At 42.8% G+C, this 22,679-nt stretch overlaps 2 protein-coding genes across 3 annotated transcripts in view; one reads left to right on the top strand and one right to left on the bottom strand.

Moving 5' to 3' along the window:
• Positions 1–468, bottom strand: part of ANAPC10 (anaphase promoting complex subunit 10) — a 52,157-nt gene extending 51,689 nt beyond the window's left edge. Inside the window, exon 1 of the mRNA XM_056119041.1 lies at positions 448–468. The gene's annotated coding sequence lies outside the window, so the exon portion shown is untranslated. The remainder of the gene's footprint in view (positions 1–447) is intronic.
• On the top strand, positions 13–22,275 carry ABCE1 (ATP binding cassette subfamily E member 1). Of its 2 annotated transcripts, XM_056119039.1 has the most exons (19): positions 27–157; positions 3,687–3,756; positions 4,739–4,863; positions 5,564–5,649; positions 7,408–7,505; positions 8,637–8,754; positions 9,157–9,294; positions 9,427–9,496; positions 9,893–9,989; positions 10,910–10,999; positions 13,342–13,463; positions 15,438–15,659; positions 16,856–16,915; positions 17,017–17,075; positions 18,122–18,232; positions 18,318–18,460; positions 18,567–18,689; positions 20,085–20,196; positions 21,780–22,275. In XM_056119039.1, exons 3-19 carry the CDS (start codon positions 4,761–4,763, stop codon positions 21,825–21,827), a joined length of 1,800 nt encoding a protein of 599 aa, XP_055975014.1. In that variant the 5' UTR covers positions 27–157; positions 3,687–3,756; positions 4,739–4,760; the 3' UTR covers positions 21,828–22,275. The 2 variants fall into 2 exon arrangements, with proteins under 2 accessions (XP_055975013.1, XP_055975014.1); XM_056119038.1 differs by lacking the exon at positions 3,687–3,756 and having other exon boundaries at positions 13–157.
• Positions 22,276–22,679: the final 404 nt, after the last annotated feature.

Here is a 22,679-nt window from a genome sequence, read left to right as displayed (position 1 = left end):
TGCGTGCCTATGGCGAGCGCGAGGCGGCGGCGGCGGCTGGGCAGCGCCATTTTGGCCGGCGGCCGTATAGGAGCACGCCGTGTGACCGACACGTCAAGGCCAGGGGCGAGCCGGCCGGCCTCCGCGCTGCCCGCCGCGAGCCGCGAGCCGTCACCAGGTAGGCCGGGCGAGGCCGGGGCGGCGGGGCGGCGGCGGCGGCGGCGGCGTTGGTGGCGGCGGCCGAGCTCCGAGCGCCGCCTCCGGGGAGGCCTCCGCGTGGCAGCTGGCTGGGGCGGCCGGCGCGCGCGGCGCCTGGTCCAGCCGCTCGCCCACCCGCGGGAGCGCCGCGACCACCGCCGGGGCCCGCGCCCCCCGCCCCCGACGCCCACCCCCCACCGAGTCCCCCTGCCCGGGGCCCCGGCGGCCGGACGCGGGGGGTCGCGGGCCGCAGGGCTTGGCGTGACTCACGGCATCCCGGCGCCATGAGTCGGCGGCGGCGGCTCCTCCCGGTCCGCTCCCAGGCTCCGGGGGGGGCGACGGGCGCGACCCCCACCCCCACCCCCAGGGCACCCCCTCGGGTGCCTGCCACGCGACCACCCTCCTCCCCGCCTAGAGGTGGCCGCTGTCCCCCTTGTCCCTGGACCCCGCCCCATCCCCCCTCCCGCCCGAGGTCACGGCTGGCGGGGGGTGATGGGGGGTCGGGGGGGGCTTCGCTCCCCGGGCCGGGGGATCCCTTCGGCGGGGGGTGGGTGGTCTTGTCGCGGGGAGAGCCGAGTTTCCCCCTTTCCGGGGGGTTCCGGCGGGGACGGACACGGAGCTGTCAGCACCGGCCCCGGCCCCAGGACGCCGGGGGTGGGGGCTGGTGTGTCTAACGCCTGGACCGCGCATCTTCCCCGGGAGATGCAGGACAGGTGGCTCGGAGACTAGATGAAAGCCCCTGCCTGGCTCGCGGCGGACCCCCCGCCCCCCAGTTCCATCCCGGGCACTGCAGACATCACCCTCCACCCCAACCGCCCCCCCCCACTGCTGCTAGCAGTAAGCTCTGAGTTCCCCAGGTGTGGTCCCAAGACGACCCCCCCCTCTTAACACACACACACCCTATTTATTATTGGGGAAGAATGCTTAATTGCCGGGAGAGAGAGGGGAAAAAATAAAAAGCTGTCTTCCTTTAGTGCCCCTTCAAAGTGGCTTCAGTTCAAGGCTGAGTTGAGGCGTGCGCTCTTGCCACACTCCCTGCTCACCTGGTTTATGAGGCCAATAATTGAATCGGAAGCACAGGCTCGACTGTTTCAAGGGAAAGCGAGCATCGTTCCTTAGCAACGGTCCTTTGAGTGTTTTTACGCAGCGGGGTGACAGTTCTGGCCTGCGATGCAGTGTCCCATATGTGTGCCCGGCTTGCTTTATGTCCCCTCCCAGCTGGAAGATTGACAGTGACTGGGGCGTTGTTTGAGTTCCTGGTCTGAAGTTTGTTTCCAGGTCTGAAATGTCCCAAGAGCCTCTTTCCCGGCTTGGCTGTTGTGGGTTGCCTTGGAAAAGAAAATAAAATCCTTCCCCTCCCCCCGCCCCTCCAACACGGCTCAATTTTGAAAGTAATCTCGGAATGTAATTAGAGTATTTTTATGAAATGCGTTCTGTCGCTTTTGTCTGATCGGCTTTTTTTTTTTTTACTATCATCTGGCGATGTTTTTTAATTCTGCAAAAGATATACTCTTTGGTAATTTTATTTTTGTTAAGGACTTGAAATATGTGAGAATGAAGAGAAAGAAAAGCACTTTATAATATACCCTATTTTTTAAGTGTTTGTTTTTTAATAGTGTAGCTATAGGGAAGGTTCGCTGAGGACCAAAGCCATGTAAGTTGCTTGGGAGAACAGCATTGCAGGAAGAGAAGTACGCGCCAGGACCCCCGAAGCCAGCATCTACGGGGCATTCAGGACAGCAGGGATCTGAGGCTGCAGAACGAGCACAAGTTGATGGCACTCCTCTGGTTATCTTAAGGACTTTGCCTCTTCCTCGGAAGAAGACATTGGATGAGCAGAGGAGAGGCACGGTTTGGCTTCTACTTTCAAAGAACCATTCTGGCTCCTGTTTCGGAAACGGAACTGTAGAGGCTTGGATAGAGGGTAGCTTAGAAGGCAAGATATCTGTTAGAAACTATTAAGAGTAATATAGATAAGAAATAATTATGGCTTGCAGCCAGTCATGAGAAGCAGTTAGATTCTGGCTGCTCGAAGATGAGGTCTATGAAATCTGTTGTGTGTAAAAGATGACTTGAAGAATCCTGGCCTGAGTAATGAAAGACTGCAGCTACTTTAAACAGATTGACAAAGGCTGCTAGTTTGGGAGGTACATCTAGTTCTTCAGAAAGAAATGTTGGGTAATGAGGTAGAGGTCCTACAAATTCAGAATTTAAAAAGGTCTTTGACTCCAGGTGGAAAGGGAGTTAGCATAGAAATATTTTTTTTTCCATTTTTCAGGTGTATATTCATTTTGTATTTTTGATGCATCTGATACTATTCCGGTCCCATAGGAAATAGAACAAAATAGAACCCTGCCATTTTGGTGCTTATTATAAGGAAAGAGAGGCAATAGGTGAATATATTTTATACATATATATATATAACTATCCAATATTGATAACTACCATGACTCAAATAGGGAATTACTTTCTTTAATTTTCAGTTACTGACATAATTTTTGGTAATTGATCGTGAAGAGGAGTTGGTAATAAAAAAGATCCCCAAAAGATGACTAAAGTGGGCCAGAGTGATAATATTGCAGTTAGGATGTTTGCCTTGCATGGCCAACCTTGCTGTGATCCCCAACACCCCAGATGGTCCCCTGAGCACTGCCAAGAGTGATCCCTCAGCACAGAACCAGGAGCTAGTCCTGAACGTCACTGGTTGTGAGTCCAAAACAAAAAGTGACGCCCAAGACTCCCAAATATATTTGTCCACTATCCCCTTTTCAGGAAAGAAATCACTCAGTGCACCCATGGATTGTCTTCAAGGGGCCTCAGTGACACCCGAGGAGATCATACCATTGGTGGCGGGGGGCATGGTGGGAGTCACAGCTTGTGCCCTGGTGCATGGGCATAGTCTGTATTTGAGGAATAGATGTGACTAGAATAGAATCTGTTCTAATCGATGTGACTAGAAAAAGAAAAAAAGTGGTGGGAGTTTTCAATATCTACTACAAATGATCAAAGTAGATATTGTTGAATATTGCTAGAAAACACGATGGCATTAATGGGAGGAGACAGGTACCCAAGTGTAGTGTGCCAGGCAGCACCTTAACCTCTGCGGTCTCTCCAGCCATGGGTCAGCATTGTGTGTGTCTCAAAAAGAAAAAGAATATGTATCAAGTTTAATAAATGGTAACCTAAAATAAGAACTAATAACTGATGGCTTCGCAAGCTGTTTTGATGGAACGATGGGCACTATCGTTGGAAGTGCCCATCTGGAAGGCCTTCCGCAGAAACTAGTGGAGAGAGATTTCCCCGAGTCCAACCCCTGACAACAGAAACGTGAAAGAATCTGGAACACTGACTAGAGACAACTCTTTCCAGTAGTCTTGGTATAGGCAGAGAGAGGAGGGGAGAGCAAAGATGATAATGAGGTCAGAGGCAAGAGAAGCTGATGGGAACGTGAGCAGAGGAAACTGTAGCCTTCATGTGCAAACAGCATTGCCCATTTGTTTTAATCACAGGTCTGAGATTATTGTCTATCCCTCGCCCAGTATTGTGAAAGGATTTGAAGTTCACTTTCACCTTAGCTGAGTAAGTGTTGACACTACTAAATATCAAGACTTTGAAAAGTGATAGGCATGGGACCAGGGCAGAGCTCATGCCTTACATGTCTGAGGTCTGGGGTTCAGTCCTGGGCACACACGCCCCACCAACCTTTCCACTGCTACCTTTGCCCCTCCCAGAAACTAAGTCTACTCCCTATACCTTAGTCATCATTTGCCATTTCAGTAATGCTTAGGTTGAGGGGGAGAGTAAGCTGCTTTATCATTCCCGTTAGCTTCCTGTCCTGTTTTTTTCTTTCGTTGCTTTGGGGGCCACACACAGCAGTTTTCAAGGATTACTCATGAGTCTGTGTTCAGGGATTACTCCTGGCAGGGCTCGGGGGACCATATGAGCTGCTGGGATCAGACCCGGGTCCAGCACATACAAGGCTAGTGTCCTACCCACTATTTATCAGTTCAGCCCTTGTCCTGTTTTAATGTTTTCCTCGGCTATGTTCCTACCATAACTAGTATCACTATTCACTGCTGACGCCTGAAGATCATTTTTTTTTTCATCTCTCAAGTGTGGGTCTCCTCAGCCTCTTCCTCTATAGTTTTAACATAAGCTTTAGATTAGCTTTCTACTGGTTTGTAGATTGGTGAAGGTTGATGAGTTTTTTCCCCTCTTCGGATTGTTGGACACTAATGCTTCTCCCTGTAACAGCTCCCTCTTTCTCTTCAAGCTGTGTCTTTCAGTAGTATTTGGAGGTTTCCTCATCTGGGCATTTATTTTGTAAACTCAGTCCCGGTACCTTCTTATTTTTGGTGACCATCATAAATGCGGTTGTTTCCTTATGTCTTTGGTGGTATGTTTGCCTTTCTAACTTTACTAGGTTATTGGATTGTATTTTAGTTTTTTTTGATAAGCCCATCTGAATCTAATGATAACTTATGGCCTAACTTTTTATGTCTATTATTTATTTCTTACTGTTTTGTCACTACCAAATCGTGTTAATTTTTTTCTTTCATAGACGAGCTGGATATTGTACAATTATGGCAGATAAATTAACAAGAATTGCTATTGTCAACCATGACAAATGTAAACCTAAGAAGTGTCGGCAGGAGTGCAAAAAGAGTTGTCCTGTGGTTCGAATGGGTAAGCTTTGCTTTGGGTTTGTTGAAGGATTTAAAAATATTAAGGATTTAAAGAAATAAATAGGCCTGCTGATTCTTTATGGGCTTTTGCACAGTGCTTTGCAACGTTTTTTTACTCCCAGATTCTCACACTGGTGAAAACCACTGTCTGTAAAGCAGTGGCTTTTTACAGAGTGGCACAGATCTGTGGACCTCTAGTTGAAAGCCGCTGTTTTAGCGTTTAGCATTTTTTTTTCCCGTTCAGTCTTTAAAATATAAAAATAAGACCAGATTTTGTTCTAAGCTTATTTTATTATTAGATGAACCTGTTACTTGTTTATTTTAGTTTTGGGGCCACACCAGCGGTGCCCAGGGTTTATTCCTGGTTCCATATCCAGGGCTTATTCTTGGCAGGGCTTGGGGGGCGGGGGGCAGTTGTGGTTCTAGGGATTGAACCGTGGTCCACCACATGCAAGGCAAGTGTCCTGCTCACTGTACTATCGCTCCAGCTCTGAGAGTGCCACATTGTACTACCATAAATTCGGTGCTCTGGTCTCATTTCTTTTTTTGAGCCTGATTTTTAAAAATATTCTCAGGTATATTTCTGGGATCTGTTTCTGGCTTTCTCTATGGAAATTTGGAATCATAATTGCCTAAATGCCAAAGTGTAGAAACTCAAGGTGTCAGGAAAGTTAACTTTGTTTTGTCCTTTATTTTGGCAGGAAAATTATGCATAGAAGTCACACCCCAGAGCAAAATAGCATGGATTTCAGAAACACTTTGTATTGGTTGTGGTATTTGTATTAAGGTAAGTGATACTGAAGATTTGTTTTGTTTTTAGTTTCTTTTTGGGTTGGGGAGAGGCAGGAGCTGCCTCCAGCTGGCCGTGTGAGAGGCATGAGAGAATGTGCTCCCGGCGGGGCTCTAGGGACCGTTCCCTCCAGGAATGAGCCTGGGCCTCCTATTTGCAAAGCAGACGCGCACTCCAGCCCAATACGCTCTGTCCGGCCCTTTTGATCAAATTTGTAGACTGAAATTGAAATCTGAAAAATCTGAGTCAATCTTGTGGGGGTTTTTTCTTTGCTCTCTTTTTATTTGGTAGCAAAATAAAAAACAGTGAATAAAGAATATAAATTTAGGGAAATTGCATTTTTCTATGAATAATCTAAATTGTCGGTTTCTTGATTGATTGAATCACCCTGTCTAAACATTGTCACTGGATTCCATCTTTTGCTGGATATTCTCCAGCATTCATTTTTGTTGTCTCGGGGCCTCATCTGCAGGGTTCAGATTTGTTTCTGACTCTGCACTCAAGGTTCACTCCTGCTGGGCTCAGGGACCATTTGGGGTGTCGGGTATCAAACCCAGGTCCACCTCATGCAAGGAAAACACCCTCCTCCCTACACTACTGCTCTGGCCCAGTTCTCTGGTATTCTTTATCAAACTTCTTGGAAATATGAATGCAGGGAATAGGTCCTACTGAGAAATTTTTTTGGCCACATTATCGCCCTTCAGTGGCCTTCCAGTTCTTGCAGTTCTTAGTCCTTGGACATCTCTTTATTATTTGAAGGTCTTCCTGTTAATAAGTTTTATTTTTAATATGAACTTACTTGTAATAGGAAGCTTCTTTTTCTAATGAAAGACTTAAAAGCCATAATAGAAAGATATTAGTCCTTACTTTGGCAGATAATATATGCAAACCTTCATTGACACTTTGTCTAGATACCCACACCCCAGAGTGCTACTCAAGACCTTAAAGGACTTTCTTACACCAGAGAACAGGACATAACACAAGGACAGGAAAGAAGTAGAGGGAAGCTTCTATTAATGTGGAGTCAAAGACTCACTCTGAACCTTCTTAAAATAGAATGAAAGCAAAATATCACTATTTCTGTAAGCTTTTCTTTCGGTGGAATAAATACTCTACATAATAGACATGTAGAGTATTTTTGTTCCCACTAAGGTAAATGTAAAACTAGTTCATAGGACTCTTGCCTTTAGAAACATTTGTTTCTTAAATAAAAAGGAAGTGAGACAGTATTTCACATCTTTGTGACTCTCCAAATACAGTGAAGAAGCTTATGAAAAGTCTTGGCCTTGGGGTCAAGGATGTGGCCTGGTTGCAGAGTTGCCTGCTGGCGTGCCCAGGCTCTGGTTCCAAACCAGCACTACCCCACCCACAGTCTGGGCTTTGACGGACTCAGACCGCAGATTTTGCACCATTCACAAACCTGAATTCATGGCAAGTCCTTAACTGATGCCCAGTTCTTGTTCACTGGTATTAAAAAATACTTGAACTCATACACTCTGACTGGTAGACCAAATTGTGTGCTGGCCACATTTGGAGGAATTGCTCTGATGAGTTTGAACTTAAAATCTAAAAGTTGTGAAATCCATAAAATGGATTGTAAATAAACTTTATCTGCTCAGTTGCCATGCCTAAAGGAGCTAATAACTCATCAGATAATTTGTACAATATTATAAATGGGGGGGGGGGGGATTTGTTCATTTTCTCATTCATGTGTCTTTGTAAAAACTAACGCAAAGTAAATTCTTTAAATAACAGAAATGTCCCTTTGGCGCCCTTTCAATTGTCAATTTACCGAGCAACTTGGAAAAAGAGACGACCCACCGATACTGTGCCAATGCCTTCAAACTCCACAGGTATGTTCTCAAGGCAGCATTCCTTTTTACTTTAGTTGAGGATAAAATATTTGTGAAATTTTTCAAGAAATGCAAAATTTGAGAAGAGAGGTATTAACTCTCTGTTAAAGTAGTGTGTCTCAACAAGGTGCCATGCGGGCCCCCACGCCTTTCCAAGGGGGCTACAGAGGAAAACCAGTAAGGCAGGGAGAGGGACGCAGCTTAAGATTAAGGGCCAGCCAGTAGGACAGTGGAGAACCACAAGAAGGGAGTGATGTCGGGAAGGGCCGTGGCTGGGAAACACTGCACCAAAGAGAAATACACTGGCAACCATGTAGTCAGGCTGTACCTCAGAATCACTGAGTGTGGGTAGGGTGTTGGGAGCACCAGTACACACAGGTTCTGGCTGTATTGGATTACTTACTGAACTTAGGAGGTCAGGGCCTCCGGAAGTTGTAAGCATCCCTGATGATTCTGCCATCCAGGGGGAATCGAGACTTGCTCTTTGTAGTGCCCTTCCCAAATTAACATTAGGGGAATGTGTTTTTGATCCTACTTACCTGCTAGGGTTAGCTACAGAAAATATTACTCTGAACTTGAACATTTTTTTATTCAGTTATAGGCATATTTTAAGGTTTTCATCTGAAAACTAATATTCTCAATCTGGGGACCAGATTTACTAATAAAAAGATATTTCTCAACCTGCCAGCTTTAAGGGGCCCACTGCAGCAGGGAGAGTGAAATGGAATGTTTGACTGCTGTGGCACTTCTCTGCTTGTAAGTAAACAGCAGCCCAAGAGAAACCGCCAACAGAAGGCACAGCACGGGCTGCGGCTGCTCTGGGATCTTGCTCCAAAGCACTCGGCTGCACAGTCAGATCGAGTCTCCCACAGAAAGACTGGTTTTATTATGGGCTTGCAATGAAAATTGAAGAAATGAAATTTGGAGTGATATTTTCTAACAATTAACAGTTGAAAGTTAATCCTGGCTGGATTTTTTTCCCCCCTAATAGCTAATCCCATCCAGCACATATCTCCCCAGCTTATTAATGGGGGGAATGGGGAGGGGCAGGTGCTTTGAAATAGATCGCTGATAGCGTGTGACATTTTCTAATTAAGCCCGAGTTTCTTTATTTTTGTATACTTCTTGCAGGTTGCCTATCCCTCGCCCAGGAGAAGTTTTGGGCTTAGTTGGAACTAATGGTATTGGAAAGTCAACTGCTTTAAAAATTTTAGCAGGAAAGCAAAAGCCAAATCTTGGAAAATACGATGTATGTATTCCCAACTTATAAATGAGTATTTTTCCTTGCATGCTTGAGGCTCTGGGTCTTATCTAAACCCAGCACTGAAAGAGAAAATGGGAGGTCTGTGGGGTATTTTGGATTGGTTTGATGAGATTTGAAGGAGGGGGTGTGTGATTTCCTCCCACCCCTCCCCCAAGGTTACTTGTGGAATTAATGTTGAAAAATTATATTGATGAAATGTGTTTCCTCTCACACTAAAATGTGTTAGACTTAACTGATAATTCTAAGCTTCCTTAAGCCATTATGAATTGGTATACTTAATTTTCAATTATATTTACCTCTGAGCGTAAGATTACATTATTAGAAGAATTTCATTTGGATATATAACACCATTCTCCTTACTGTCGTAATAAATTTGTACGCATCTAGGATCCACCTGATTGGCAAGAAATTTTGACCTACTTCCGTGGTTCTGAATTGCAAAATTACTTTACCAAAATTCTGGAAGATGACTTAAAAGCCATTATCAAGCCTCAGTATGTAGACCAGATTCCCAAGGCTGCAAAGGTAAGTTGCTTTTATTAAAGGAATTAATTCATATATTAGTGCGGTATAGGCTATATAAAAATTTCATTTCAACTTTTAACTATTTCTAGTATTGCGGGAAAGTAGTAACTATTTTCTGTTGTATTATGACAGGGGACAGTCGGATCTATTTTAGACCGAAAGGATGAGACAAAAACCCAAACAATTGTATGTCAGCAGCTTGGTAAGTGTTTTGTATATGCATTATTTTTGTTTGTTTGGGGGCTGTATCCGGTGTTGCTTAGAGCTTACTCCTGGCTCTGCTCTCGGGGATTGTTCCTGGCAGGCTTGGTGTCTATATGGGGTGCTGGGGAATGAGCCTGGGTTAGCCATGCGCAAGGCAGGCACCTTACCACTCTGGTATCTATCACTCCAGCCCTCTGTATGCATTTTATCCAGCCCTATACTTTAGCTCTTGAACGTAAATATACTAGCTTTATTTATTAAAAAATTCTCGCTTTTTCATGAAGTCACATAATTCTCAACTGAAATATCAAATCCCAAATGACATGCAGCATGCTTTTTTACCTGGACGAGGCCAGATGAAACTTGCCGTTGAACACAGCACCTTTCTTTGTAGATTTGACCCATCTGAAAGAACGCAATGTGGAAGATCTTTCCGGAGGAGAGCTACAGAGGTTTGCCTGTGCTGTCGTGTGCATACAGAAAGCTGATATGTAGGTCCCTTTCTCGCTTCCTAGGTCTTACTCCACCCTTTAAATTTTTCTGTGTAATGCTGCTGACAGGCCAATGGTTTTGCAAGAAATAAATGGAGGTCGTGTGTCTGGCTGTAATTCTGAGCTAAGATGCGCATTGCCAGGCATTGCCCCTTCTCTCTGCTGTCCCATCAGCAGGTCAAACATCTTATTAAGATGAAACACTTTCCATGGGTTCCCTACAAAGTCTGTTCTTAACTGTTAAAAATCTCTCTGTGCACAAGAATTATTTTTGACTTAAGCTCTCCAGCCAAGTCATCAACTAACCTTTTCAAAAAGACCTCAAGTGTCTAAGAGTGAGAAATTGCAGGTTACCCTAGAGCTGGATGACCTGCCATCTGACAGAGAGGGAAAAGGAAAGGGGCGTAGTTCCGTCCTGCCTCTTGTCTTCACCAATTACCTCGGTGTCCCCACCCTTTTCCACATTTCTTCTCTGGCAGGCAGCACAGACTCCCACTTCCTCCCAAAACATTCTCTGGCTCGGTGTGCCGCCTACCTTCCCAGGAGCCGTTTGTTTTTACAAGCACTTGGGAAGGCATCCCAATATTTTTCATGAGGAGATAAAATTTGGCAGGCCTGTCTAGGAGCTTCTCAGAATCGGTGCACGGTCTTGCTTTTCATGATTTTTTTTCTCCTTCTAAATCAAATATGGACAGTTTTTCCCATTATTCTGTAGACTTCACTATTAATACCAACAGGGATTATTTGCTGTTACTAAACAGAAAACTTCATCATGGTTTTTTTAAATAATACACACGATTATCATAGCATTATATACATATAGCATGTATAGTATTTATACATATAGTAATATTTAAATAATATACAGGATTAAGTAACATTAAATTTGTTTTCTCTTTTCTTTTTATTTACATATATAGTTTTATGTTTGATGAGCCGTCCAGTTACCTGGATGTCAAGCAGCGTTTAAAGGCCGCTATCACAATCCGATCGCTGATAAATCCAGATCGGTGAGTCCACTTTTGGTGTCTGCTTCTGTTCTTTTGTCTTGGGAGTTTCACATTAAAACAGGTTTTATCTGCTGTCCCACCTTGCTTCCAGGGAACCTAGGAATACCTCGGAAATTAAATGCTCTGAAAACCACATTTTAGCTTGTGTATCAAGATTTCTGGGAAGCAGATCCTAAGCTTTTACCATTTTCTGAACTAGATATGTAATCCAAACCCAAAATCCCAAACATTTTGATGATCATGAGAGTAACTCCAGTTGTTTAGGGACTGAGTACAAGATTAATAATATTTTAATAATAATCATGTTTTGTATTCTTCCAGTTTTCCATAGATGTTAGTCTTTGTATTACTAGTTCCATAGTAGTCTTCAAAGTGAGAATCTTCAAAGTCAAAACTTTCCATTTTGCTGATGAAGAAGTCTAACATCAGGACAGTCAGCCACATGTAGTTTGAGCTAACACATTCACTGTGGTGAAGCTGTAATTAGAACCTGGGACTGTTTGTGGTTGGCTGTTTTAATACTCAACACATCTTAAAGGAATTAAGGAAGATCCCTAGTGTTCAAAAACCACAGAAGTGTAACTGAAGAGATGAAACCAAGGACCTGGCTTTCCTGAGGGGTATTGCTTATCTCTATGATGGGGCTTGAGCTGTGACCACCACTGTGAGCAAGAAGCAAAGCCTTTCCTTGAATTATCAAATGTAAATGCCAGGATTTGAGAAGAGCCAAATCCCAGTGAAAGGACGAATGCTTGAGCAGGAGCGTATATATCTCACTGCTTCAGATTTATTCACGACCTTGGTACAGATATGGAACAGCAGGTTTTTCAAAGTACAGGACATGTTCAGTTTGTTCTATAAATGCAAAGAGAAGGGAGGTGAAGGACTGGACTTTTTTTTTTTCTCTCCTTGATTGGTTTTTGGGTCTAGTTGCTCAGGGCTTACTCCTGGCTCTGCCCTCAGACATCACTCCTGGCAGGGTTCAGAGAACTAAATGCAGGGCAGGGGATTTGAACCCAGACGGGCCGCATGCAAGGCATCCGCCTTACCCTCTGTACTCTCTCTGGCCCCTCCCTGAGTCTTTGGAAGAGGAAGAAGTGATAGTTGCTGTAGTGAAAGACTGGAGTGGTGTTTTTGTTTGTCTTTTGGGTTTTTTTGCTTTGATGCAGGGATCTAACTCAGGACCTCATACATTTGAAATAGGTGCTTTACTACTGAAGTGTAAGCCCTGGCCTCTTGGTACAACTTTGATTTGTGCAGGAACCTCGCAAGTGGGGTTGGAATTTGATTTATCTACAGAACACCGTGTTTTGAGCATCTGTTAAGTTGCTGCATCAACACTGGCTACTGTAGTGGCACTCTCCGTTACCATTTTAGATGCCCTGTCCCTTCCCATCTAGCGCTCTGGTATATACCAACCTGTTTCCTTTCTCACCTGTTAGATGACAAAACAAACTGTCCTCCTGTTGTTCATCGATTTTTTTCAAGCGGCCCAGTAACGTCTCCATTTTTGAGACTTGTTGTTACTGTGTTTGGCATATTCAGTACATAACGGGTAGCTTGCCAGGCTCTGCTGTGTGGGCGAGATACTCTCGGTAGCTCGCCGGGCTCTCCGAGAGGGGCAGAGGAATCGAACCCGGCTCAGCCAGGCTGGCTGTGCGCAAGGCAAATGCCCTACCGCTGTGCTATCACTGAATGTTGTCATTTGGTCTCTGACTTCTCCACCAAACAGTCAAAGTCTGTTCCTTGTCTTCCCAGCCAACTAGAAGGTTCTCAGCTTAGGAAATCTGTCATATCATCTCCCTTTACCCCCACTGCTGCTGGCCTGGGGAAGGATGAGTAGAAGGACTTGGTGCATAAACTGAATAGAATGATACTCAGTTCAGGTTCCATCTTATAATAAAATCACTTCTGCTTTATAAATTTATTTTTAGTATGGTCTGTATTTGGGCCAGAGCATTACTATAGAGTGCTTGACATTGTCCCCCAAACCTTGATCCTTGAGTGCACAGTAGTAGACCCTGAGCCGGGTGTGGTCCAAGAAATACATTCTATATATTAAATATTGAAATTATATTGAAATTTATAGATATGAAATAGATTTAATTTGCTAGTAACTTTTTTTTCTATTTAGGGGAACAATTTGAAATAATGATAAACATTGATGTTTGGTCTTATTTAAAGAAAAGTTTTATAGGGCTTTTTTGTCTGATGGGGTCTTTTAAATTTTAAAAGTACACTTTTCTGATATTTTTACTGTGGTGATTGGTTTTTAAGTTACCTAATTCTTTCTATTACATATGTAATGTTCCATTTGCAAATAAAAATATATTGACTTTCAGGTATATCATTGTGGTGGAGCATGATCTAAGTGTGTTAGACTATCTCTCGGACTTCATCTGCTGTTTATATGGCGTGCCAAGTGCTTATGGCGTTGTTACGATGCCTTTTAGTGTACGAGAAGGTAACTTTTCACAGTATTTTCTTCTCTTCCATTCGATGCTTAGGAAATATATTGTTACTCTTCAGTGTACAATATCCAATTGCTCTACTACTTAGAACTCTGATGTTAAGATACCAGAAAACTGTACGTATGTTATACATAAGTTATTATTCAAGATCTACTACTTTTTGGAGAATTTTCTGTTGCAGTGGTAAGAATTCTTCCAGGCTTTTATTTCTTTGGGTTGAGGGGTCTTTTACTGTTTATTAAATTTTAATTTTTGTGTTTGGGCTTCTGCGGAATCATTTTAGTATTTCTTATCTTCACTTTAATCTTCCACAGGCCAATACCAATAGGGAAACTACTTAAAATTCATCTTCAGATTCATTCAGTGCTTGTTTTCTTGTTTCAAACTTTTCTATAACCTGTATCCTTCACAGATTTATTTGTGGTACTAAGACTATCCATAAGAGTCCAGTAAGGTAGCTTAGTGTGTGTTTTTCTTTATTCCTTCTGCTGTCTAGGAAGAGAGACTTTGGCCTCTCGTTTCTTTGTATCCTTCTTCCTCTATTTGACTTTATCTTTTTTTCCTTTCCAGTTAGGATTTTTTTTAATGTATTTTATTTTTATAAAGTTTTGTTCATAATAACTTATCACATTCAATATTCTACCTCCAATCTCACCACCATATTTCAAATTTTTTCATCCCCACCCCAAAGCAGGACCTATATAATTTGTATTGTTTCTTGTGAATATTTCGCTAAAAATGATCTAAAAAACTTCCTTAGAGGAAATTGTATGAAGATTGTTAAGCTGGAGTTATTAAGCCCTTATATAAGAGATTACTAACATGGTGTTAAATGTTCCTCTATGCATATGTATATATATTTTTTAAAATCAAGATTTAGAAAACCCTTAATTTTTTAATCCTTAATTGGTTGCCTTCTACTTTATACCCCATTGAATGATATACTCTTGGTATATCAGTGGCGTAAAGTATGAGATGTTACTCCAGGAGTTCTGAAATTTTAAATAGAGTGATACAGCTGGAGTTGATTTTTAACTGAATGGTGACATTGGTATCCAGAGGCATCTCTGCAGCTTGTTGCTCGCTTCCAAGGGATTTATTTGTGATTCTCTGGGTCATGGCCGTTAATAGTTTGTGTGGCACCATAGGCAGTTCAAGGGCTTCACTGCCAGACTTCCAGAAGAACAGGGAGATGGGGGGAGGGTCACTTATTCTCGACTCCAGTCTAGCTTGGAGATTTCAGTGTTTCACTTTATATTTCAAGATATAGCTCTATTCCGTGTGAAAATGAATAACTTGGAACTTAAATTTTTCCCAAGCTCTTTTATATTACTTCATGTCAGTCTTTAAAGGCATTCCATTTTTTAAAATCTGACAATCATTTCTGGAATAAAAGCAGTTTAGGTTTTAAAATACGGCAGGAAGGAGATTATGTGCTCTCACATAAAATCTAATGGGGAATATCTTGTGTAAAAAAAAATCAGAAATGGAGCCTGGAACAATAGTCTAGCAGGTTTGCTTTCCATATGCTTTCTTGGCTTCCGTCGCCAGCACTCTTATGGTCCCTAGAGTTGCCAGGAGTGATCCGTGAGCACAAAGCCAGGAGTAAGCCCTAAGCCCAGCCAGATGTGTCCCGCCCCCCTTCACCACCAGAAAAGAGAAGGGGAAAAATGGGCTGGGGTAGAAGTGGTGACCCCGAGTAGAGTGTGTATCTTGCCTGTGTGAAGCCTTGGGTTCCGGTCCCAGCACTGGGGGCAAAGGGATCACATCATGAAAAGCCAGATTCATGCACACCTGTGTAGATATACGCACAACCACGTGTGCATAATTAATTGAACTGGAATTTACATCAAAACACCATTCACTATGCATTCCACAGAATTCCACAGAAATGTACATCATTTCTTGCTGTAAAAAGTTACATCTTGAAACTTGACTAATCTGTTATAACTATGACTTTCCAACAGGCATAAACATTTTCTTGGATGGCTACGTTCCAACAGAAAATTTGAGATTTCGAGATGCATCCCTTGTTTTCAAAGTGGCTGAGACAGCAAATGAAGAGGAAGTGAAAAAGATGTGTATGTATAAGTACCCTGGAATGAAGAAAAAGATGGGAGAGTTTGAGCTGGCAATCGTAGCTGGAGAGTTTACAGATTCTGAAATCATGGTGATGTTGGGGGAAAATGGTAAGTTTTCCTTACTCGGTAATACCTGAAATTCCATTCTGCCATCTGGTAGTTTTAACTACTGCAAAGAAAACTGACTCAGTGAATCCATGCATTTTTCTATGTAGCTCGCATGTTTAACATTGTAAGATTAGGAACATTTATATAAATTCACTGTTATCTACTTTTGTAAGTCGTTACACTTCCAGTGCCCCCAATTTAAAAATATTACATTGCCATCACCAATAAATCTGTGGGGTGAATCTGAGAAGTGAATATTTGATATTACTTTTATGACTTAAGAGAAAAGGCCGACAGGAGATGTGAACGGGAGCACCTGTGTTGCATGCGGGAGCCCTTTAGATGTCCCTCACCACATGGCCCCAGGACACCGCCAGGAGCCACACCCGAGCCCTGAGCCAGGAGTAACTTCCCTCTGCTCCCCCCCTCCCCTTCCAATGGCACATCTGTGTGTGGCCCCAAAATTGGGGGTGGGGGCGCAGAAGGTTGGTGTTTTTTTTTTTTTAATTTGATTGTATGCCTCCCATAGGCAAAACTAGAGAAAAGTGTTATCATCATGATTGTTGCAGTGTTGTAATTTTTGTTTTGTGTTTGAGGCCACATTCAAAGCTGTTCAAGGGCTGCCCCGTGCTCAGTGCTCAGGGAGCATGCCATGCAGGGATACATCCGAGTCCTCAGCCCTTGGAGCTGCTCTCCGGCCTGCAGGGGCTCGGGCACTTAGATATTTCTCTGGCCGTACACTTTATAATGCACTTCTGTCATAAAGGCGTTTGTTGTCTTAATTTGTGTGCACTGCTGTTTTAGCTAAGTAAGTCTGTTTCAGTAACCATTGACTCTAAGCTGCAATTTAACCCTTAACTAGTCTGCAGTCCTCCTATTTAGTTTACTCTATATTAGTGTCATTATTCCTGACAAGTGAATCATGAGGGGGCTTTGTGGGGGCTGCACCCCGTACTGCTCAGAGGCTACACCCCGAGCTGTGCTTCAGCAGGCCATGTGATGCCAAACACGCGCTTCTGCAGGCAAAAGCATGTGCTGCAGCCCAGATCACGAGGTTTTAAATGGTTTTCTGTATGACTGTCAGAGTTTCGTGGTTTCCGTGTATATCTTTAAGAAATCTGATTTAAAACCATTTTGCAGTTTACATTAAACTTGATGCATCTTTCAGTTCAATTTGTGTTGTCTTTATTTGCCAGGTACTGGTAAAACAACGTTTATCAGAATGCTTGCTGGAAGACTGAAACCTGATGAAGGAGGTACTATTGTGATTAGGAGTCTTGAACTTGATTTCACATAGTAAACTTTCAAAGATCTGGGCGCTTTTTTTATGTCTTATTTTTTTTGCATTATTTTACAGGAGAAGTACCAGTTCTAAATGTCAGTTATAAGCCACAGAAAATCAGTCCCAAATCAACTGTAAGTGATTCTGTTGTCTATTTAAAAAGCTTATTTAAAAGGTTTATGGTATACCTGAGGTTTGAGTCTTTTCACTGATCAGAACCTTCTGTATTATTGTCCTTACAGTCTTATCAAAAGTGAGCCCTGAAAATATTAAGACTGTGGTTCTTGATTCATTTGATTCATTAGGGCTTACTCCTGGCTTTGTGCTCATGGATCACTCCTGGCAGCACTAGGGACTATAAGAGTGCTGGCGACTGAAGCCAAGAAAGCCAAATGGAATACAAAGCAAGAGGCATCCTGAGATTCGTTCATTTTATTTATTATGTGTTGTCTATTATCTTCCAGTTGCCTAGTAGTTAATAACCACATTTACCTTTGAAATTATTTCCCTCTGTAGCAGTCATTACTGATTTCCTAAGAATACTTGATAACCACATTGACCTTCAGAATTATTTATCAAATTATTCTCCCTTTCCCCATAATGATCATTTACTACTATCAAGAATTAAGATTATGCTTATTTGTTGATCATAAGTCTTGAACTTCAAAATCACAAAATATTGGGCCAGAGATAGCGCAGCAGGTAGAGTGTTTGTTTTGCATAGGGCCGACCTTGGTTCTCTCTCCCTGGTATCCCTTAGGGTCCCCCGAGCCTGCTAGAAGTGATCCCTGAATGCAGAGCCAGTAGTAAGCTCTGGGCACTGCTTGGTGTGGGTCAAAAGAACAAAACTAAGTAAAATAAGTTCAGAACATGCCTTACCTAAAGGATAAGCATAAAAATCTTGCCTGGAGCTAGGGAGATAACTCAGAAGACTAGTATGCATGTGGTTTTCAGTACCTCATAATCCTCAGAGAACAGTAAGGAGATCCTGAGTACTGCCAGATATGACACAAACCCCCCCCCCCCCAAAAAAAATTATAAAGTAACAGCCATTAAAGACACCTCCATTATCTGTTGGTTGCAAATTTATTTTTACTCTGGTGCTTGACTTTGTAAAAGACTTAGAGGATTTTTGTATTAATATTTTAATGTCTTTATATTTCCCCCCCACTATAAACAGGGCAGTGTTAGACAGTTACTACACGAAAAAATCAGAGATGCTTATACTCATCCGCAGTTTGTAACTGACGTAATGAAGCCTCTGCAGATTGAAAATATCATTGATCAAGAGGTACTGTAAAATAACATTTGCTACTTTGTCTTACTGCTTTCAAATTTCAATGTCTCTGTATGACTTGCTAAATTTCTTCAAACAGGTCCAGACGTTATCTGGTGGTGAACTGCAGCGAGTAGCTCTAGCCCTTTGTCTGGGCAAACCGGCTGATGTCTATTTAATCGATGAACCGTCTGCCTATCTGGATTCTGAGCAGAGATTGATGGCTGCTCGCGTTGTCAAACGGTAATGGGCTTCTCCTAGGAGGATTACGGGGCACACGGTCATGCAGCCGTATGACTGATCATTAGCCATAGAGGTCTAGAACGGGCTCTGATGTTGTGTGTTTCAGTTTCATCCTCCATGCAAAGAAGACAGCCTTTGTGGTAGAACATGACTTCATCATGGCCACCTACCTTGCAGATCGAGTCATCGTTTTTGATGGTGTTCCATCCAAGAACACAGTTGCAAACAGGTGAAACTGCCTTTTCAGATATTCAAAACTGGAGTGAAAGTTCTAACAATTAGAATTCATTTACCAATATTACGAAAAGCTTGAATACGTCACGGTTTTGGTTTGTTTTTCAAGGAAAGAGAGCTAGGTAATCTAGATAGGATTCTGTGACTGTATTTTCCCATTTCACGTTCTGTATGGGGCTGTTCAGAATGTAATTCCTGGTCTATTCTATGCCCTTCTGCAGACAGCTGGGAGTATGATAAGTGTCCAGAACTCAGGACCCTGACCCTTTCTCTCATTCTAATCTTTATCTGCTTCCTGACTTGATTTCTCAAACTGATACATCAGATTTGGGGTCTGCAGTAATTCCTTGCAAACCCATTGATGTCATGACCTACGACCGAGAAAACAAGGTCCAGAGAAGTTTCGTGACTTGCCCTTTTTCACACTGCTGGGGGTAAAGCTCACAGTAGATGACAGGTATCTGGTATCACGCTCTTGCCATTAAAGTGGCTTTATCTCTTCCTCTCACTTTTCCTTACTGATCTGATTGAGAATATTTGTCTAATAGAGAACCCCTAATGCTAAGGTTGAGAAATTCTACATGAGCAGGGTTTGAACCATATAAAACCTCCAGTATCAAACATTTTGCCCTGCAGAAAACAGCAGTAGATGATGGTTCAGTGGGCCGGAGAGCAGAGTTTGCATGTAGGAGGCCCAGATTTGTTCCCTGGAACCCCATGCTCCCCCAAGCACCAAGATGGAAATACCCGACAAGCTCCCTTAGATGGTGGCCCAAAACAAAAAGTAATTCTATGTGATTCTACCCTAATGTGTCCTGGTATCTAAAAAAGAAATGGACCTGCTGTTTGAATATTTGATCAAAGAAATGAGAACGCTTTTACTTAACTGTCTAGAACTCATTTATTTTCCCTTTAATTAGACCAGTTAAGAATTGTATTTCTTGGAAGAGTTAGGCAAACTCCTTATTTAAAGCTTGTATCAATAATAATTCTCTTTGTGCTTACAAAATGTTTAGAATGTCTCACATTGGTGATAATGTAGCATGGCTTAAAATGAGCACAGCAGCCTGGGGTGTGCGCCCGAGTTCCACGTTTCATCTCACAGCATCTCCCGAAATTACTGGATACAGTGAGCAGAGAAGTCTGAGGGGGTTAAGAAAAGCTCTTCCCCTCTAATACTGTTTGCAGCAAGTGTTTTTATTGTCCTCCTCTCAACTGTTTGCCTCTGTTTAGAATAGCTCGGATATTTTTGTGCAAAACATTCATGACCATAAAATGACCTGTATGCTGTGATACTCTCAGCTATATGCTTCCAGAGAATACTTATTCCGAAGGTGGTTATGGTCAGGAGGTAAAATGCAGTGACCATTGATCTTTTTTCACCCCCTAGTCCTCAAACCCTCTTGGCTGGCATGAATAAGTTTTTGTCTCAGCTTGAAATTACATTCAGAAGAGATCCGAACAACTATCGGCCAAGAATAAACAAACTTAACTCCATTAAGGTATGTAGGAAACCAATCATAAGTCATAGGTGAGTTTTCAATGTAGTTATTTGAAGGATTTGGCTTCTGTTTAATGTCTGTCTGGTGGGGTCTGGTGGGGAGGCAGTTGTGAGGCTCTACCATCGCTTCGGGAGTGAGCAGAGTCCTGCCCACTGTTGGACTGACTCTGGACATTTTGTTACCTTTTCAATGTCTTCAGTAAGGTACTGACTCACCACTGGAAAGCGCTTTTACCAGTACTTTCAGCAATATCCCTGACATATTTCAGGCTTTGTGCATACACAAGATACTTTGAACATCTTAACAGCATGCTCTAGGAGCATAAAATTGTTAAGTCCATTGTTTAACGGACTTGTTTTTACTTCCTTTGTTTACAAAACAGTTCCATACCCTTCTCTGAAACGGATTTGTTTTTTCCAGAAGGGAGTAATTTCTTGGTTTCTCAAGGAAAATGAATTCTCAAAGCATTTCTGTGTTTCTCATGGGGCTGGAGCGGTAGGCTGTTTGCCTTGCATGCCAGTGATCTGAGTTCAATCCCAGACATTCCATATCATCCCGAACACTGCCAGGAGGACCATGGCAGAGATCTGCACTCAGGAGTAACCCCTGAGCATCACTGGGTGGGGCCAAAAAGTTTTTCGTGACCATCTTTTGTTAACACTAAGCAGCTCCAGAGTTACACCTGGGGCAGGAGCAGTAGTGCAGCGGGTAGAGCTCTGGTCTTGCACACAACTGACCCAGGTTCGATGACTGGCAGCCCATGTGGTCCTCCAAGCCCCACCAGTGATCCTGGAATGCAGAGCTAAGAGTAAACCCTGAGCACAGCCAGGTGTGTCGAGAAAAAAAAAAGAAGAAAAGGGGAAGAATTGACACAGACCTCTTCAGTAGCATTTTGTTTTCATATTTTCACTATTGTAGCTTTGCTGCTAAACTAAAGATTCTTAGAAATCAAGAGACAGCGTATTTCCCTATGCACAATGCCTAGGTGCCTTTTGCTTTCATGTACTTTTCTGGCCAGGATAAGTACTTCACTCGGAAGCATTTTCAGCATTCTGTAAAGCATTCTGAGCAGAAGAGCGAACTAAACTCTAGACACTAAAAGCGCATCCCCTCATTTTCTCAAGTTCTTCTGCAACACCGTACAGGCTTCAGTTTTCAGTGTAGATGCTTCTGGTCATGTGCCCAGCCACATCCCTTTGAGATTTCTGCCTGTCCCCTCACATCTCTTTCTGAGGGGGTGTGGCCAAGCCAGCTCAAAGAGGGGCCAGTGTGCACACAGGACTGGGCCTGAGTCACTGTCACCTGCATTTTGTATGTAAACCTTTCTCACACTGAGTCTATTGCCTTTTGAACTCTGAGCTTTTAAGTGGTCTATGCAACAAAGACCAGGCCTTTTCTCTAAGGGGCTTCATTTCAGGTGGGCCAAGGGTTCCTCCACAAGGGTCCAGGTGGGGAACAGAGGAAGTTCACTCCCCGGAACATGTGGGGAAAGGCCAAGTCAAGGAGCCTCGTGCCCCTCTCAGGGTAGCTACATCTCGATGAAGGAGAATGGTATTGACTGGGTGTGTCTCTTTTTCCTTTAGGACGTTGAACAAAAGAAGAGTGGAAACTACTTTTTCTTGGATGATTAGACTGAGAACATTGATAAGCCATTTGTTAAAAAGAAACATTGGGACTTTGTAATAAAAGCAATCAGGTTTTATGCCTCACACACTCTGGATCTGGAAGTGTGATTAATGTAACATCAGAATTAATTATAGTCTGAACACAGAAAATACCACTTCTCTGTTCTTAAAGACTCCTTTTGTGTGTAACACTCTAAAATGAAGACCTTTCCAGCTTTAATAATTACCTCCAAGTTTCCATGATGTATGAGAAGATTCTCAGTAGGTGTATTATAATATTCACGTACCAGATGCTGACCAGTGTTGCCCCTTTTAAAAAATCTTGGGAAAAGGTTTCTGTACTTCCATGGTTTGCCAGGGATGCCAGATAATGAAACTGCCCTTATATTTTAAAATCCAGTTGAAGACACCACTGCTGAAATTTGACAAATAAACTTCAGGATTATATTTGTTATTCGGTTTCAGTCTTTGCACTAGGTGTTTTCGGTGCGTTTACCTTACAAAGGAAGATTACTCACATAAATAATCCCTGTGGGAAATGGCTATTTCTTACCAACCTTAAGCATTGTTTTATGTTTTCTGGTGCTTTTGATTATCTTTCTCAAAATTCATTTCACCTCTACCTTCAGGAAATCCCGTGCTTTACTCTGGATTGTGATATTCTACTTTTCTCAATGTAAATTTCTTGAAACATGGTATTTACAGCAAGTTTTTGGAGAAAAGCTTATCTAAAGGCTACTTGCTTCCCTTCAAAGTGCAGGCTCGATCTGTAGTGGATGTCCAAATATCTATAGTTTGTAAGCTATAGATTTCAGATGGGCAGCAAAGACGCTCACACACTTGTGTACAGGCAACACT

The sequence above is a fragment of the Sorex fumeus genome, unplaced genomic scaffold, assembly GCF_029834395.1.
Source record: "Sorex fumeus unplaced genomic scaffold, SorFum_2.1 ptg000039l, whole genome shotgun sequence".
NCBI lineage: Eukaryota > Metazoa > Chordata > Mammalia > Eulipotyphla > Soricidae > Sorex > Sorex fumeus.
This window is presented reverse-complemented; position numbering and strand designations above follow the sequence as displayed.

Excerpts from the sequence above, each read along its gene's own strand:
- ABCE1 (XM_056119038.1), top strand. The coding sequence starts at position 4,761 with ATGGCAGATAAATTAACAAGAATTGCTATTGTCAACCATGACAAATGT. Across the intron at positions 8,755-9,156 it reads CAAATCTTGGAAAATACGAT|GATCCACCTGATTGGCAAGA; the intron begins GTATGTATTCCC and ends GTACGCATCTAG. Across the intron at positions 9,295-9,426 it reads AGATTCCCAAGGCTGCAAAG|GGGACAGTCGGATCTATTTT; the intron begins GTAAGTTGCTTT and ends GTATTATGACAG.